This window comes from Ostrea edulis, chromosome 7 (genome assembly GCF_947568905.1).
Source record: "Ostrea edulis chromosome 7, xbOstEdul1.1, whole genome shotgun sequence".
Classification (NCBI taxonomy): Eukaryota; Metazoa; Mollusca; class Bivalvia; order Ostreida; family Ostreidae; genus Ostrea; species Ostrea edulis.
In genome coordinates, this window is record NC_079170.1 from 72,616,528 (window position 1) to 72,632,535 (window position 16,008).

Genomic DNA, 16,008 nt, shown 5'->3' on the forward strand with positions numbered 1-16,008 from the left:
CCATAGTTTTTAGATTAGGAATACGTCAATGTAATAATAGTGGACCAAATGTTTCGTCTGTGCAGAATGGCATAAATGTTAAAGCTCTATTTGTATATTGCTCTCTACTTATTTGTCTTCACTTTTTACGCTCTACGAAGACAGAAAGTGTTATGAAAATGACCATTTCTCTCAAAAACGAGGTCGATTACCTACCTTGATTTTTTAATGTTTTATGTCAAAGCTTCATTATAAACATATATTAAAATAAAAAAAAGATTTGATGGTTAATTTTTTTTAGCATCAACCTATCAATCTCACACAGAACTAAGGAATGGATACCCTTTCATTAAATATTGAAGATTATGTGGTCAAGTCAAAATTATCAATGATACTTGGAAAATTTACTAGTATGCAAAATCCTGTTTAATTCCCTATTCTGATTTTAGAAAACGTGTCAATGAATTGTTTTCAAACCACATATAAATGATTTTTTCTGGACTTGATATAACATGAGAATGTCGATGATGAACTACAGCAACACTTGAGAATTGGTGGATAAATTATGGGGAAAAAATCCCATATCATCTTGGCGATTTTTCTCATTCACTTGGGTTTGAAATCCTTGCCACAGTGACATAACCATGTACAAATAGCTATAACATCATGATACATTGTAGCCCACTACGAGACGCATCATCAGTGTTGTAATGAGTGTTATAATCTGTCATAACTAGTGATTCAGAAGCTATGACGGACACTATTATGACATCAAGTTTCTGGGATATTAAAATTCAAATGCTTTATTGACGATTACCAAACATCAGGCGTATTTCATAAATTCACATCATATACTAGTATATATATACAACATAATACACATTTCCAGATTAACCGATTTCTCAATTCAATGTACATATACCTTAGATTAAAACACTCATTCAAATATTGACAAAAATGTTTTGTGAATATATAATCAATATATATCAGTCATGTGATCTGGGTCCTTCCTACCCTTGATCAGTACAAGAGAATGATTTTATTCAAAACAGATATTCAGCAACCATACTGCCTTGTCCAAGGTTACCAATCATTTACAGAAAAGTTGGATTACAGGTCGAGAAGCAAAATGAAAAAAAAATATGTAAAAACCCTAATGAGATGGCATATTTATTCAAATTCCAAGAATTGGGAGTAATGATTGGACATAAAATTCCACAGAAATAGTTCGTAGAGGTGGAGGGGACAGGAATCTTATTGTTTGTCCCCGAAATGTATGATTTTTTAAGTTTTGGAAATTTTAAATGAGTGAACAATTGTTAAAGACACACGCAAGACTTATATACTTAGAGCAACTTTAATCATATAAATGTCATAAGCCTCAATAGTAAGTTATCTGATATATTAAAATTACAATAATACAGGTACATGTTTTATGCAAATAACTGCATGGTATGTGAGAGTCCCAACAAGTAACAGAAAGATACATAGATAAAGATCCACACCGCTTATTAATATAAAGTTTAAGTGGGATAAAGAGGGATAAACATCGTCTTCGTATTGTTGAAGTAGGCTCCATCGATCATCAGTTTAGTCGTCCCATTCATCGTCATCATCTTCAATTTCTGAATCGTCTGAGTCACCATCTGTAGGACAGAGAAGTCAAGATATATAAAATAATGTTAATGATATAAAGCAAGAAATCCATGTGCTTTTGAAAGGCAACTGATTTAAAAAAAAAAACCAAGATGTGTTTGTGAAACACTGATGCTCCCATATGGCAAATAAGTTGATAATGGGCCAAGGTTAACATTATTCAAAAAGTAGTTGAAACTCCCAGGTCAAGGTCACTTTGAAGCCCTTTTGCCATCCATTCAAGTTATGACCTAGGTTAAAGTTGAAACAGACAGACCAAAAAACCACATGCCCCTGAATATCTCGATTACGGAGGCATAAAAAAAACCCAGTTGTGATCAAGACATTTAAATTCCACATTAACGATTATTTCAGAGGTTTGGCAAAGATGTAAAATAACATCAGAAACCAGCACTACACCGACGCTGGACAAAGTTTTCCTGGACCTCATCCTCACAAGTCAAGGTTTTGTGATTACGTACCCTCCACACAAACCCTTGACGAATGTAACTATTTAAATTTCGGGCTGAAGCTTTACAATGCGTAATATGCTAAGAATAAACTGTGCAATGAAATGGTCTCTTTTTAAAACAAATTTCAGACTGAGCACAAAGATGGCTGATCTGCATCGTGACTAGAGATAAAATGGCGGTATTTGATTAAGTTGATATCATTGCATATGTCACATAATGTGACAAGAAGTTGAAAAAAAATTAAGAATTTGCCTTCTTTTGTTCGCAGTCATTGTTTACGTCTAGCACGTGTTTAGAACAAGAACTGCATTTTGATTGGCTCCAGTGTATGACTTGGACCCCATGAAATGTGGACTCCTGAGCTCGAAATTTACATAGCTACATTCGTCAAGGGTTTGTGTGGAGGGTACGTAATCTTGTGAGGATGCTCAGACAATTTATCATGTACTCCGGACAAAAATTCACAGGTAGAAATATTCTTTATTTCACGACAATTTGTAACTCAGTACTTACCAGACCCTTGAATATGGGCGCTGCGACTGGCCAGAGCTTTAGCGAGGGCTCCCACAATTCCTCCTTGTTCCTCCATCACAGGGCGAGACTCTGCCTGCTGTTCCACCTGTTTCATTAAGAAATATGTCAATCTTCTTCAGTCTGTACATTCAGAAATATGTCAATCTTCTTCAGTGTGTACATGTACATGTAATTGTGGATAATTTCAGTACTTTGTAACGTACTTTAAAAATGAATTACACCAAAGTTTCCTACGGATTGTTCAAGCAGGCCTCAATTAGGATAATTAACAGTAATTTAGTTCACAAGAGACCCATGGGCCACAATGCTCATTTGAGTCACCTTGACCATGCTGTCCTTCAGAAGATGATTCTAAAAAGATTTTTACCCACTTTAATCCCAAAACAAATTTTGACACCAACTTATTCTACATTCATGTATTTAAAAGTAAAATTTGATCTCCGATTTTAGCCCCACCTTAAGCCCAAGATCCATGCAAAAAAAACACTTGATTTCACACAACTTTGTATACATGTATTAATATGATTTAGAGTGCCACTGCTACTTGTGAAAAGAATTTTTTTTACAATTTTTGTTTTTTAAGTTCTCATGTAAATCTTTAAACTTAACCTAGTCAAATATGAATCGGCACTATACATTGGACTGCTTGCACATTTTAAATAACTAATTACATACTGTACATGCCCATGTAAAACTATTGATCCCTATCATGGCCCCACCCTACCCCCTGGGGCCTCGATTAGAACAAATCTGGATCTATAATACCTGAAGATGCTTGCATATTAATTAATATGACTTACCATGACCATGTTGGTCTAGAAAAGATTTTCAAAAATTTCTTTTCCCCATATATTACCATGTAAATCTTTGATCCCCTATAGAGGCCCCATTCTATCCCAAGGGTCATAATTTGAAATAAGTTGAATCTGCAGTACCTGTAAATGCTTGTATATTAACATGACTAACCATGACACTGTTGCTCTAGTAGAAAACAGTTTTAAAGTTGTCTTCCTACAAGTATATATTCCATGAAAAACTTTGTTCCCTATTGTGGCCCCACCCTACCCCTTGGGCCTTGATTTGAACAGACCTGGATCTACACTACCAGAGGATGCTTGCATATTAATTAATATGACTTATCATGACCCTGTTTTCTAGAAGACTTCTCCTATATATCCCTAACTGTGGTCCCCTTTTGTAGGCTTACCATACACCCTGGGGACAAGATTTGAACAAATTTGAATCTGCACTATCTGTTGATGCCTGCATATTGATATGACTAATCATGAAACTGTTGCTATTTAATAATAAAAGATTTTTGAATTTACCCCTATAAAATATTTCTTAAAAAAAACTTTATTCCCTTACCCTAAGGCCATGATTGAAACAATTTTGAATCTACACTCATTAAGGAAGCTTTCAAAGAGTTCTTTGTCTTTTTCTGGTTCAGAGGTTCTTGAGAAGATTCTTACAATATGCCACTGTATTTTCTCTATTTCTTAATTATATCCCCCTTAAAAAGGGTGGGACCCTTCATTTAACAATTTTGAATCCCCTTTATCCAAGAATGCTTTCTGGCAAGTTTGGTTAAAATTGGTTCTGTGCTTCTGGAGAAGGACAAATTGTGTAAAGTTTACAAATGGACAGACAGACAGACAGACAGACAAACATCAGGCAACAGGCGATCAGAAAAAACTCACTTGAGCTTACAGCTGTTATGAGCAAATAAAAACAACTGAAATATTGGATGTTAGGTTGTGAATTATGTGATGTACTGTGTGATTAATGTAATCTATGTGGGCTTCGTGTGTCGAGTCCTGATAAATGAGGCTTTTGATGAGTTTTCACACAGTACTATAAATAGCTAAAACAGAAGTTGCGTGCTTCTATAAATAGCTATAACAGAACTTGTGTGCTTCTATAAATAGCTACAACAGAACTTACGTGCTTCTATAAATAGCTACAACAGAACTTACGTGCTTCTATAAATAGCTACAACAGAACTTACGTGCTTCTATAAAAAGCTAAAACAGAACTTACGTGCTTCAAGCTGGCTCCCTGCTTGATAGCATTCAGCAGATTACCCCGGAGATCACCTCCACCTCCACCTCCACTCCCACCCTCATTGGGCGTGGTCTTCTTCAAAGTTGTTCCATCCCTAATGGAATCCAACAGCGCTCCTCTGCCTGCCCCTCCTCCAATCGGGGGTGGAGGAGGAGCCCCGGGGGCAGGGGGAGGAGGTGGTGGTGCAGGAGCAGGGGGTGGGGGCGGTGCATTAGGTACACCTACAGGGGGTGGAGGAGGGCTAGTAGGTGATTTAACTGGTGGGGGAGGTGGGGCACCATATCCTCCAGGTGTTGGTGGTAGTTGTCTCTCCCTCTGAGGAGGTGGGGGTGGGGGTCCAGTGTTACTCTTGGCTGGCCTGGAAGGCGGAGCTTGTTGTCTCATCGGTGGAGGAGGAGCTCTTCCCACCGAGGGAGGAGGGGCAGGAGCCGCTCGACTGGTGGGCGGGGCTGGGGGCTGTGCTGAAACAGTATAAGACATCAATTCAAGTCATAATGCATGTTTGTTATTTGAAAATATAACTGGAAATTTAATAAATGGGTAGACACTTGAGCAGCTTTACCTGAGGGAGGAGGGGGTGGGGGAGGACGATTCATCTCCTTCTTCACTTGCTCAATCCCACCATTTTTCTCCACAAAGTCGTAAATGAAGTCGAGGGTCTCCTTATCCACCTGATCATTGTCACTTATACCCACGGATTTAAACAAATACTTCATGTCCTCATCCAGCTTATCCATCTAAAAGATATACAGGGCCAATTGTACATAGCAAATACAACACATACTGTCTCGTCTTTAATTCAAAATCTCCATTTTTATGTGCAGTAAATGGTACAGGTTAGCTCCCTGGACACAGAGGTCATCATTTGAATTCCTGCCAGACCTGACTGAGACTTAACATGTAATGATTGTTCTTATGCCTTCAGGTTTAATCATTCTATTCACCATACATAGTCCAAACAGTTCTAAAGTCCTCTATAGTACCCAATATTCTTTTATCTTGCTAGAAGATCACAAAATTATTCCCCTTGAAGACCCATCTCAAACCCTCTCTTGGGATGACATCCAACATACCAACCTCAAACCCTCTCTCAGGATCCCATTCAACATGACCACCTCAAACCCTCTCTCAGGATCCCATTCAACATGACCACCTCAAACTCTCTTGAACTCCCATCCAATATACTAGTATCCACATCAAATCCCCTCTCTGGAACCCATTCAATACACACACTTAAAATTTCTATTGGGATCCCATTGAATGTACCCAACTTAAAATCTCTCCCATGTTCCCATCCAACATACCCACCTCAGACCCTCTCTCTGGATCTCATCCAACATACCCACCTCAAACCCTCTCTCTGGATCTCATCCAACATACCCACCTCAAACCCTCTCTCTGGATCCCATCCAACGTGGTTCACATGGCGGAAGTTAGACGGAGTCCCGATATCCTCTTTCGTCAGTTTCTTTTTCTTGTCTTTCTTGTTCTTTTTCGTTTCTTTCACCGTACTTGTTCCAGAAGAGAGGCTGACACTGATTGGTTGGGCTACTGGGGCAGGTCCTGAAGATATCCACTCAATGGTTAATGTTGAAAATATCATGCACAAGAGAAATTTTCTACCACATATGATCGACATCTTTCCAATATACCACTGTATCCACCACATATCGATTGTTTGAAAATCAGAACATGATCTACCATGTATCATTTTTTAAATTTACATGAATGAAAAGGATTTATGTGTACGTTTTCATGTAAATGATGTCATGTAATATTTTTCTACATCCCTGACATTTCACTCACATTATAATTAATTGAAAATAGTGATTTGACTATTGATCTTTGGAGTCAGCTTGTGTTTAAATGCTGACAGACAGTACCTTGTCAGAATAATTGTAAATGGGTGCAACGTTCTACTGGAATCACTACTGTTGTCGACCAATGTCCAGGAAGTGGGTTTTTTATGACTGGGCGCTAGATTTGGCCAATTTTGGCAATAGGTTCAAATTGTCCAAAAATAATAATTACCAAATTTTTTCCCTTTTATATATATCTATGGTACATATTAATGAAATTATTAAACTTACAACCAACAAAATGTCATGAGATGTATTTTTGTAATGTAAATTTGTCAAATTTTACACCTTTCAAAAATAAATTTGTTATATATGATATACAACTCTCTTTCACTTAGCTCCACATGTGAACGACCGAGCTTTTTAAGTTTTCAATCGATGACTGTGTTACCTGGTGTGACTGTTTTACCTGGTGTGACTTATGTTACCTGGTGTGACTTGTGTTACCTGGTGTGACTTGTGTTACCTGGTGTGACTTATGTTACCTGGTGTGACTTGTGTTACCTGGTGTGACTGTGTTACCTGGTGTGATCTGGACTTGGGTTGTTCTCATCTGTGTGTTGGCAGCATTTGTGTTCTGTACACGATTACTTTTCTTTTCTGCAAAAGTAAGAGTTATCTTTCCTGTTGTAAGATTGTTCAACATAACAGCAAATGTATGGATTAAGTTGTGATCATCCGACACGTTCAGAATCCACACAGTACTTAGTAACTGACTTCTCATAAACAAAAATATTTCCCGTTATATTTCATACAAAACCATCTTTTTTCATAAACATCTCAGAAAATCACTTCTTGTAAAATATGCTTCATGAAGTACACTGGCATGAAGTGTCCCAGTACCCTCATGTATTTTCAAAACTTAAATTCTTTTCTTAAATAAACAATTTCAAATTAACTGACATTTTGATATAAAGAAAAAGTGTTGTTGGGGAATATTTTTTACTTCAAAATAAGTGATATTTCAAATATAACCAATTCCTATACAAGTCTTTCCATGTATAGATCAGCAATTTGTGCATTGTAAATTATCATAAAATGACAATAGAAAACTTTTGAGAATTCCGAAACAAACAGTCATCTTAACCTTCCAAAACTAACTTCCCGTTAAACATTTAAAAAAGATTTTTTTTAATGGAATATAATACTATTATTATATTTCATACAAAATAATTTTTTTTATTCAATAGAGGAATTTTTATTTACAAATTCACTTTTGCCTAGTCATAATAGATTTATCCAGGTGTTCACACTTGTCTAGTTATAATAGATTTATCCAGGTGTTCATGCTTGTCTAGCTATTAATAATAGATTTATCCAGGTGTTCACACTTGCCTAGTTATAATAGATTTATCCAGGTGTTCATGCTTGTCTAGCTATAATAGATTTATCCAGGTGTTCACGCTTGTCTACCTATTAATAATAGATTTATCCAGGTGTTTACGCTTGTCTAGCTATTAATAATAGATTTATCCAGGTGTTCACACTTGTCTAGTTATAATAGATTTATCCAGGTGTTCACACTTGCCTAGTTATAATAGATTTATCCAGGTGTTCACACTTGCCTAGTTATAATAGATTTATCCAGGTGTTCATGCTTGTCTAGTTATAATAGATTTATCCAGGTGTTCACGCTTGTCTAGTTATAATAGATTTATCCAGGTGCTCATGCTTGTCTAGTTATAATAGATTTATCCAGGCGTTCACACTTGCCTAGTTATAATAGATTTATCCAGGTGTTCACACTTGCCTAGTTATAATAGATTTATCCAGGTGTTCATGATTGTCTAGCTATTAATAATAGATTTATCCAGGTGTTCACGCTTGTCTAGTTATAATAGATTTATCCAGGTGTTCATGATTGTCTAGCTATTAATAATAGATTTATCCAGGTGTTCACGCTTGTCTAGTTATAATAGATTTATCCAGGTGTTCACACTTGCCTAGTTATAATAGATTTATCCAGGTGTTCATGATTGTCTAGCTATTAATAATAGATTTATCCAGGTGTTCATGATTGTCTAGCTATTAATAATAGATTTATCCAGGTGTTCACACTTGCCTAGTTATAATAGATTTATCCAGGTGTTCATGATTGTCTAGCTATTAATAATAGATTTATCCAAGTGTTCACGCTTGTCTAGTTATAATAGATTTATCCAGGTGTTCACACTTGCCTAGTTATAATAGATTTATCCAGGTGTTCACACTTGCCTAGTTATAATATATTTATCCAGGTGTTCATGATTGTCTAGCTATTAATAATAGATTTATCCAGGTGTTCACGCTTGTCTAGTTATAATAGATTTATCCAGGTGTTCATGATTGTCTAGCTATTAATAATAGATTTATCCAGGTGTTCACGCTTGTCTAGTTATAATAGATTTATCCAGGTGTTCACACTTGTCTAGTTATAATAGATTTATCCAGGTGTTCACGCTTGTCTAGCTATAATAGATTTATCTAGGTGAATAATGAACATCCCTTAACAATTTGAGGGGAGATAACTCTTACCGATTCTCCTCCTGTGACGCTCCAGTAGCTTCTGCTCCACGTTGCTCTTGAACTTGTTAGCTTCATCCTCACTGGCGAAATTCAACCCTGCTTGTGAATTCTGTAATGGAAAGAGAAATAAAGAGTCGTGTCAGCAGTTATAACAAGCCCACCGAGTCACATCCTGCACTACAGAGCCTGCGTCAATAATGCCAAGACTTTCGATACTGAACAGGTAAAGTATCTTCTCACAAATACATGTACAGATATGAAATAAATGATCCATTTCATTTTTTTTTTTGTAGACCCTAACCTCTGTAAATTCAGTTGGATTTAACTGATTTCAAATCTGAAATAAAACTTAAAATGAGTGCTGTTTTCAGATATTTTTGTATCAAGTTATTCAAGGAGCATACCTCAGCTTCAAACGTATGGAAGTAGTCACGAGGAGACTTGTAACGGAACTGGTTGTAAATTTCCTGTTCCCACACGCACTGTCGTTGCTGTGAAATATAGAATATGTATAAAAATTAAAAATTTCAATTTACCCATAAAATTGTACAAGAAGAAAATTTTAAAGCTTAAAATAAAACACTAACCGTTGCATCTTGTGCACTTTTCTTAATTTGACCTACATAATCTACGTCAGTCATTGACAATTATACTTAATCAAACACATTTTGGAAACCATTTGTTAAAACATTAACATCAAATATATTGAAAATCTAACAAAGAATCAGAAATTGTGAATCATCGATATCGTGTCTCGCTAATACTAACTAATCACTGAGAAACACAACATACAAATGTCGGTATCGCTAATCTGTTTCTTCAAAGATAACGTCACTTTACAAACAGATTCAACAATCAAAACTGACAAGTCTCAAACACACAACTGTAACTAAACATCCATATTCTCTTTGTTGAACATCTTTAATGACATTTCATTTTGTGCTTTTGGCTATGTTAATGAGTGCAAAGAGGTCATTGCATCATTCCCGTATTCTGTAAACTGGTTCCCTGACTGCTGTGAACCATGTTAACTTTTTTTAATGGTGCTTTGTGTGTTGTGCAGCCTTGACAAGAACTTGGTGTTCTGGTGACCTGAACCATGGTAATATTTACCGAAGATGCACGTAGGGCAAGTCAGCCATGGTTCGGACATACAAAAATGTAAAAAAAAAAAAAAAAAAAACACACCTCAGACCATCCCCCTGCTCCAGCTGTTGTATAACATTATTAACTTGTTTTTGAATTATTGAATACCCCAGAGATATTTTTCTCTGGTTTTAATCACAGACTCCAAAAATAATGTGTACTATGAATTAATACTGCCGTGTAATTTTAAGTAAGTACTAGTATTCCTGGCACGGTAAATATCGAAATCATAAAAAAGCCAGAAAAACGTCACATATATTTTGGACCAACAAAAAGGTTGCAATACCAGGTTGTTAGATCATGGGAGAAAATAAAATAGAACAGGCTGAGATTCCACGCTGTGTCCCTGAACTGTAGACAATAAAATGGACCAGACAGAGGTTCTACTCTGTGTCCCTGAACTGGAGACACTTGTCAACTGAGCTATCTGGTTACACGAAGATAACACAAATCATTATAATACAGTGTAAAAAATAAACAAGAGAAAAGAATCGGAAGCAATTTTACCATTAAAAAACATATTAACACTTAACACCAGCATTTTATATGAGCAAATTGATAATGGGACACAATATTCCTTTCATATTGAAAATACACATGGGGGAGACTCACTGATATCTTGTGACAGGACAGGGGAAGGGGAAAGGGTGGGGGGGTTAAAACAGAACATGATAATCTAGCTCTTGCCAAGGTACATTCACAGTATACAAATAGAAAAACTGCTACCTGATATATTTATCAGATAGGCCAATGAACTCAAATGTCAACCAAAATCATGATATAAGCTACAGCAAACATGTGGAAGAGGAGTTGGAGAAGTTTTTGCATGTATTTTATGCATTAATCATAAACATGAATAATGCTGTGATAAATAACAACCTGAAGTCAAAGCCTAGTCATGATTGTAATCTTACATAATAATGATGCCTTTGCCACTTTAATGATGAATGAGCAACTGATTAAAAAAAATCATATTAATGGGCAACTTCTCACATAAATTACCTCTTTCATTAGCAACGACCTTCTGATTAAAAATATAGCAATATGTGACCCTGTTGTCACAACTGCTTAGGGAACTAGGCTGCAGGGTCCGAGGTCCAAACATAAATCAAATATAACGCTACCCATCAGGGGAATTCCATAAATTTACCAATACCGGAGCAAACGTTAACCTTTGGTCATCTACGTATCATTCTATTTTTTGTACCTTTGACATACGGTGTTTAATACAGTTGGGAAGTGTCTTCCCTTTTTAGTGTTGGTTCAAAGATGGTTTTCTTAGTTGACTATTATTACTAACATTTGATTTGTAACTGAAATGAAACACACAAATATTTTATAGTTGAAAAAAAGAAGACTGTTTCATAATCAAGGTAAATCAATTGGTATGTTCACAGTTTGCTTGGATTCAATGTAAATCAAATTAGACATAAAGAAAAGAATTATTTTTCACTAAAATAGATGGCATACGTGCAATGATATGCATGTTATGTCTTGTAAAACCTAGAACATGCTGATTCACTTTAGCTAAAACATTGAAATGAAATAATACTCCCAAAATACATTGTCATTTTGATGAATGTCAATCTTTTCATTGAGGAAATTCCATTTCAGCTGAAAACAGGTAAAATATATGATTGTGCATATTTTTGTACAAATAATAAAAAAAATGAAATTTAGAACACGAAATCAACAAGGAAGTGAATTTCCCCCGAGTGATTCTATTGGTTACGTGAAATATGGCAATGTTATGGACACGTAAAAATTTAGTAATGTGTCTGTTTTCACCAAAAGCTTTTACCACTGTCATCAAAGACTGATAACGATGCTTTCTTACAGGCGAAAACCAGAAGGTCACGGAGATACTTTCACCCGGCATTAGGGTACCCATATATTTACCATTTTTCACAAACCTAGAAAGCCCGCATGCCAAGGTTAAAATCACAGACCCTACACAAGGGAGAAGCAGTCTAGCAAGATCGGTATTCATGAAGTCAAAAATGATGTTTTATTTACAATACACAAAATTGTTTTCCTTTGAAAGCTTTTCAATTTAATGATTTTTAAATCAGGTGGAATGGTTAAGTCAAGCTAATACCTGCGTATCCCAGAATCTGTGTAGGACATCACACATTTCTCTTTCTATATAATACAATGAGACTTTATCAGCCTGAACCTTTCCCTGCCATTCTGTGTAGACGATATTATGCCCCAATCATAAAAGCTCAAAATCTAACAATGAAATCTTAACATACAAAACTTACAGCTGTTGACCTTTACAGGACACTTGTAAACTCTCGTAGTACCTCAAACTTTTCCAGGTAGTACCTCGAACTTTTTGAGGAAGTAACTTGACCTTTTTGAGGAAGTAACTTGACCTTTTTGAAGTAGTAACTTGACCTTTTTGAGGTAGTAACTTGACCTTTTTGAACTCTCACAGTACTAAAATGCCAGGCTGCCTGCGTTGGCACATTAACAATCTCTCCATGTTCACTCCAATTGCCTTGTATCTCCATTTGCAACTAATTATTTAAAATTTACTCGCATTGAACACTTGGATTAAGTAGAACCTGACAACACACGTAACGTCATACATTTGTATATCATATGTCGAATCACCTCTGTTTCATGTCACTCATTCTAGGTCGATGAACAGTCCGCTGATTGGTTAAACTCTCCTTTCTTTATCTCATATACTCAGATGAAATAGTAAATCCAATTTATCAACCTTTATGTCGTACACTCGGATGAAGTAGGACCTCAGTTAACTAACCTTTATGTCATACACTCGGATGGAGTGGGACCTCACTTAATTAACTAACCTTTATGTCGTACACTCGGATGGAGTGGGACCTCAATTAACTAACCTTTATGTCGTACACTCGGATGAAGTGGGACCTCACTTAATTAACTAACCTTTATGTCGTACACTCGGATGGAGTGGGACCTCACTTAAATAACTAACCTTTATGTCGTACACTCGGATGAAGTGGGACCTCACTTAATTAACTAACCTTTATGTCGTACACTCGGATGGAGTGGGACCTCACTTAATTAACTAACCTTTATGTCGTACACTCGGATGAAGTAGGACCTCACTTAATTAACTAACCTTTATGTCGTACACTCGGATGGAGTGGGACCTCACTTAATTAACTAACCTTTATGTCGTACACTCGGATGAAGTAGGACCTCTTTGGGTTGTCCTTGATAAAACAAGCAACCCCAGTCACTCTTTTACTCCATCTCTGTCTCGTGGGAGGTTCCGCTAAGTACAGTTGTACAACCCCAGTGGCCAGGGTCTGAAAAAGATGAAATGCACAATCAAACCATGATCACTCCACACAAAAAAATGATCGGTTATACGACATTTTGTAAAAACGGTTTCTATGCCGAGATTTTTGTATTTCAATGAAAGAGATACAACAGTGACTCTGAAGTTAAATATTTTATAAAAAATACACCAAAAACATATGTACCCAAGGAAATGAACAGTCAAAAATACAAGAAGGGGGGGGGGGGGGGGTACCGGAAGTCCTGTCCAATTTGACTGTATCATTAAATTAATATGAACTTTTATCAATCCACTCTGTCATCTCCTCGGTTCAAAGTATTCTCATAATTTTTCGTAATTCAAAATCTATCATTTTTTCCCTATAATATTCTACTGTGTTCAGCTACAGGTACTTATGTTCAATCATTCCCTTTGTCAGGTGGGATAAAAGGAAGAAGAAAAAATAAATTGCTCTATCATTTCATCATAATTATCAAGGAAAACCAAGACATGCTATGTGACCTTTCATGACCACAGCCTTGTATCACAAAACACTGGAGGCTAAAAATAAAGCTGAAGAAACCTAACGAAAAGCACCGTCGCTAAAGTGCTACAGGAAATACGCTGAATTTTAAAAGCCACAACAGAAACAACGCTGATTTCCTGTATCACGGTTTCTATTGATATTTTCCTTGAATAACTGACAAATCAGCTATATATCTTAGACAGCAGGATCCTTTGTATTTTATTCTAACAGGGTAAAATTTACTCAGCCATTACATCTAACATTTCCACACTTGTCAAATTTGCGAAATACTGATCAAAATCCAAAAATAATTCCTGCTTTCTTTTAATGAAAGATGTACATAATGTAAATTAACATAAAATGAATACCTTGCTAGAAATGCAATCAGACAATGCATTATGTGGTCCAATTAATAAAGAGCTATTGTAAATCCCCAAACAGATTTTACAAGTATCCTGGATAACAAATGTATGTAGATGTGCATATCTAAGAAAACAAAATTCACACTAGTTTTGAACTACAGAATGTTTCCAAAATTTCCTCTACTGTGAAAAAAAAAATCATACATAACCTATCTTCCATTAAGTTAGTTGAAGTACAGACCATGCAGTCTCTGTGACATACATTGGACCTGACTAGCAATATTTGATTTGGTCTGATGATGTAATTCAACTTCAACTGTCAGATATCTTGTCAAACTCATTTGCATATATAAAATTTCAAAATGAATAAATACTTCTCACTGTCACAGACAACTAAATATAGACACTGTGTCATTATATATACAGGTATACATTTAAAATTATTTAATTTCTTGAAATTGAAATTATGAAAATAAATACTTTCAACTCATTCCAATATCAACATAATAGTGTGAATACATTCACTGTGTCTCAGTATCAGGAGTGCAATGAATGGAAGTAGTGCTGTGTCGAGACCTCTATTTCAAATTTTAAATACCATTTTGTGTAGTTTCTACAATTGAAGGGAAATTTTTACCTATGGAAGGGGAAATATTCATTTGCTGTCAAAGGCCTAAGGGGGAAAGGTACCCGTTACAGGTAGTAAAAAGAGCCTAGATAAATCCCTGCATGGACATATTGATATGCGATTATATGGCCAAAACATCAAGATAACACCCATTACCTATTCTCACAATGTCAGGGATCCCCAGTCCATTCTTGGCCTGCGGCTCAGCCACGAGTGGACTTGGGACCCCTGACGTTGTGAGGATGGAGGTGGAGCAGGAATAATTTCATTTTGAAGAAAGTGGCAGTGCATTATAAAAAAGTGTGTCCCTGATTCGCCTGAACTGAAATTGAAAAACTGATGTATCCACGGTCCGTATGGCCCTAATTACTACATTCCTCCCTCCTTAATTTGTCTATAGTTGCCCTCAAAGACACACACAACCCATGTTCTTTTTGCCGTTGGCAGGACAACCTGCAGTGTAGGGGTGGTCGACGGCACCTGTTGTAGTATAGAAGAAAGTCTTTTGCTGGAAATCGAACCCGGAACCCCTGCATTACTAGTCAGGTGCTCAAACCACTCAGCTACCCAGACCGATACCCACGGTCCGTATAGCTCTAACTAAGGATATGATACGAAATCCCATATCACAATTACAAACTATAGAACTTTTAACATTTTCAAAACTATGCCTGTGTCGAGACTGTACATCTGTCATCATTACCAGGAAGTGACAAATCCACCTAGTGATTTGTTAATGTTTACTTTTTCTGATGAAAGTTAGTCTTACCAAACAGCCTCGCCCTAGCATGGAGAACAATACATCGTTTTCATCATCTCTCAACAGCAGAGAGGAGACATTTTTAGGTCTTTGTTTCTGTGTAGACATCTTATGTGAAGAGGGGGGTGTTGTTCCGATAAACTACAACCGGATATAGAAACCGATGAACATACTACGATAAAATAAGTAGTCCAAAATTGCTCTACTTTGAATAATAATCAAACGTTGTCAGTTTTAAAAAATTGTTTACAAAAATTTGATAG

The 16,008-nt window shown here is 36.2% G+C and overlaps 1 protein-coding gene across 1 annotated transcript; it reads right to left on the reverse strand.

Annotated features, from left to right (window-relative positions):
- Positions 1–766: 766 nt before the first annotated feature.
- Positions 767–15,897, reverse strand: LOC125653525 (actin nucleation-promoting factor WASL-like). The gene is made up of 10 exons (XM_048883090.2): positions 15,755–15,897; positions 13,357–13,497; positions 9,454–9,540; positions 9,059–9,158; positions 7,067–7,144; positions 6,070–6,248; positions 5,248–5,422; positions 4,662–5,146; positions 2,601–2,706; positions 767–1,625 (listed from the first exon to the last, which is right to left on the reverse strand). The coding sequence occupies exons 1-10, from the start codon at positions 15,851–15,853 to the stop codon at positions 1,570–1,572; spliced, it is 1,506 nt and encodes a 501-aa protein (XP_048739047.2). The 5' UTR covers positions 15,854–15,897; the 3' UTR covers positions 767–1,569.
- Positions 15,898–16,008: the final 111 nt, after the last annotated feature.

Bases quoted from the DNA above. Each gene is read 5' to 3' on its own strand.
- LOC125653525 (XM_048883090.2), bottom strand. From the start codon at position 15,853: ATGTCTACACAGAAACAAAGACCTAAAAATGTCTCCTCTCTGCTGTTG. The intron at 5,147-5,247 runs GTAAAGCTGCTC...ATACTGTTTCAG, and splicing joins CCCACCCCCTCCTCCCTCAG to CACAGCCCCCAGCCCCGCCC. The intron at 2,707-4,661 runs GTAAGTTCTGTT...TTAATGAAACAG, and splicing joins AGGGAGCCAGCTTGAAGCAC to GTGGAACAGCAGGCAGAGTC.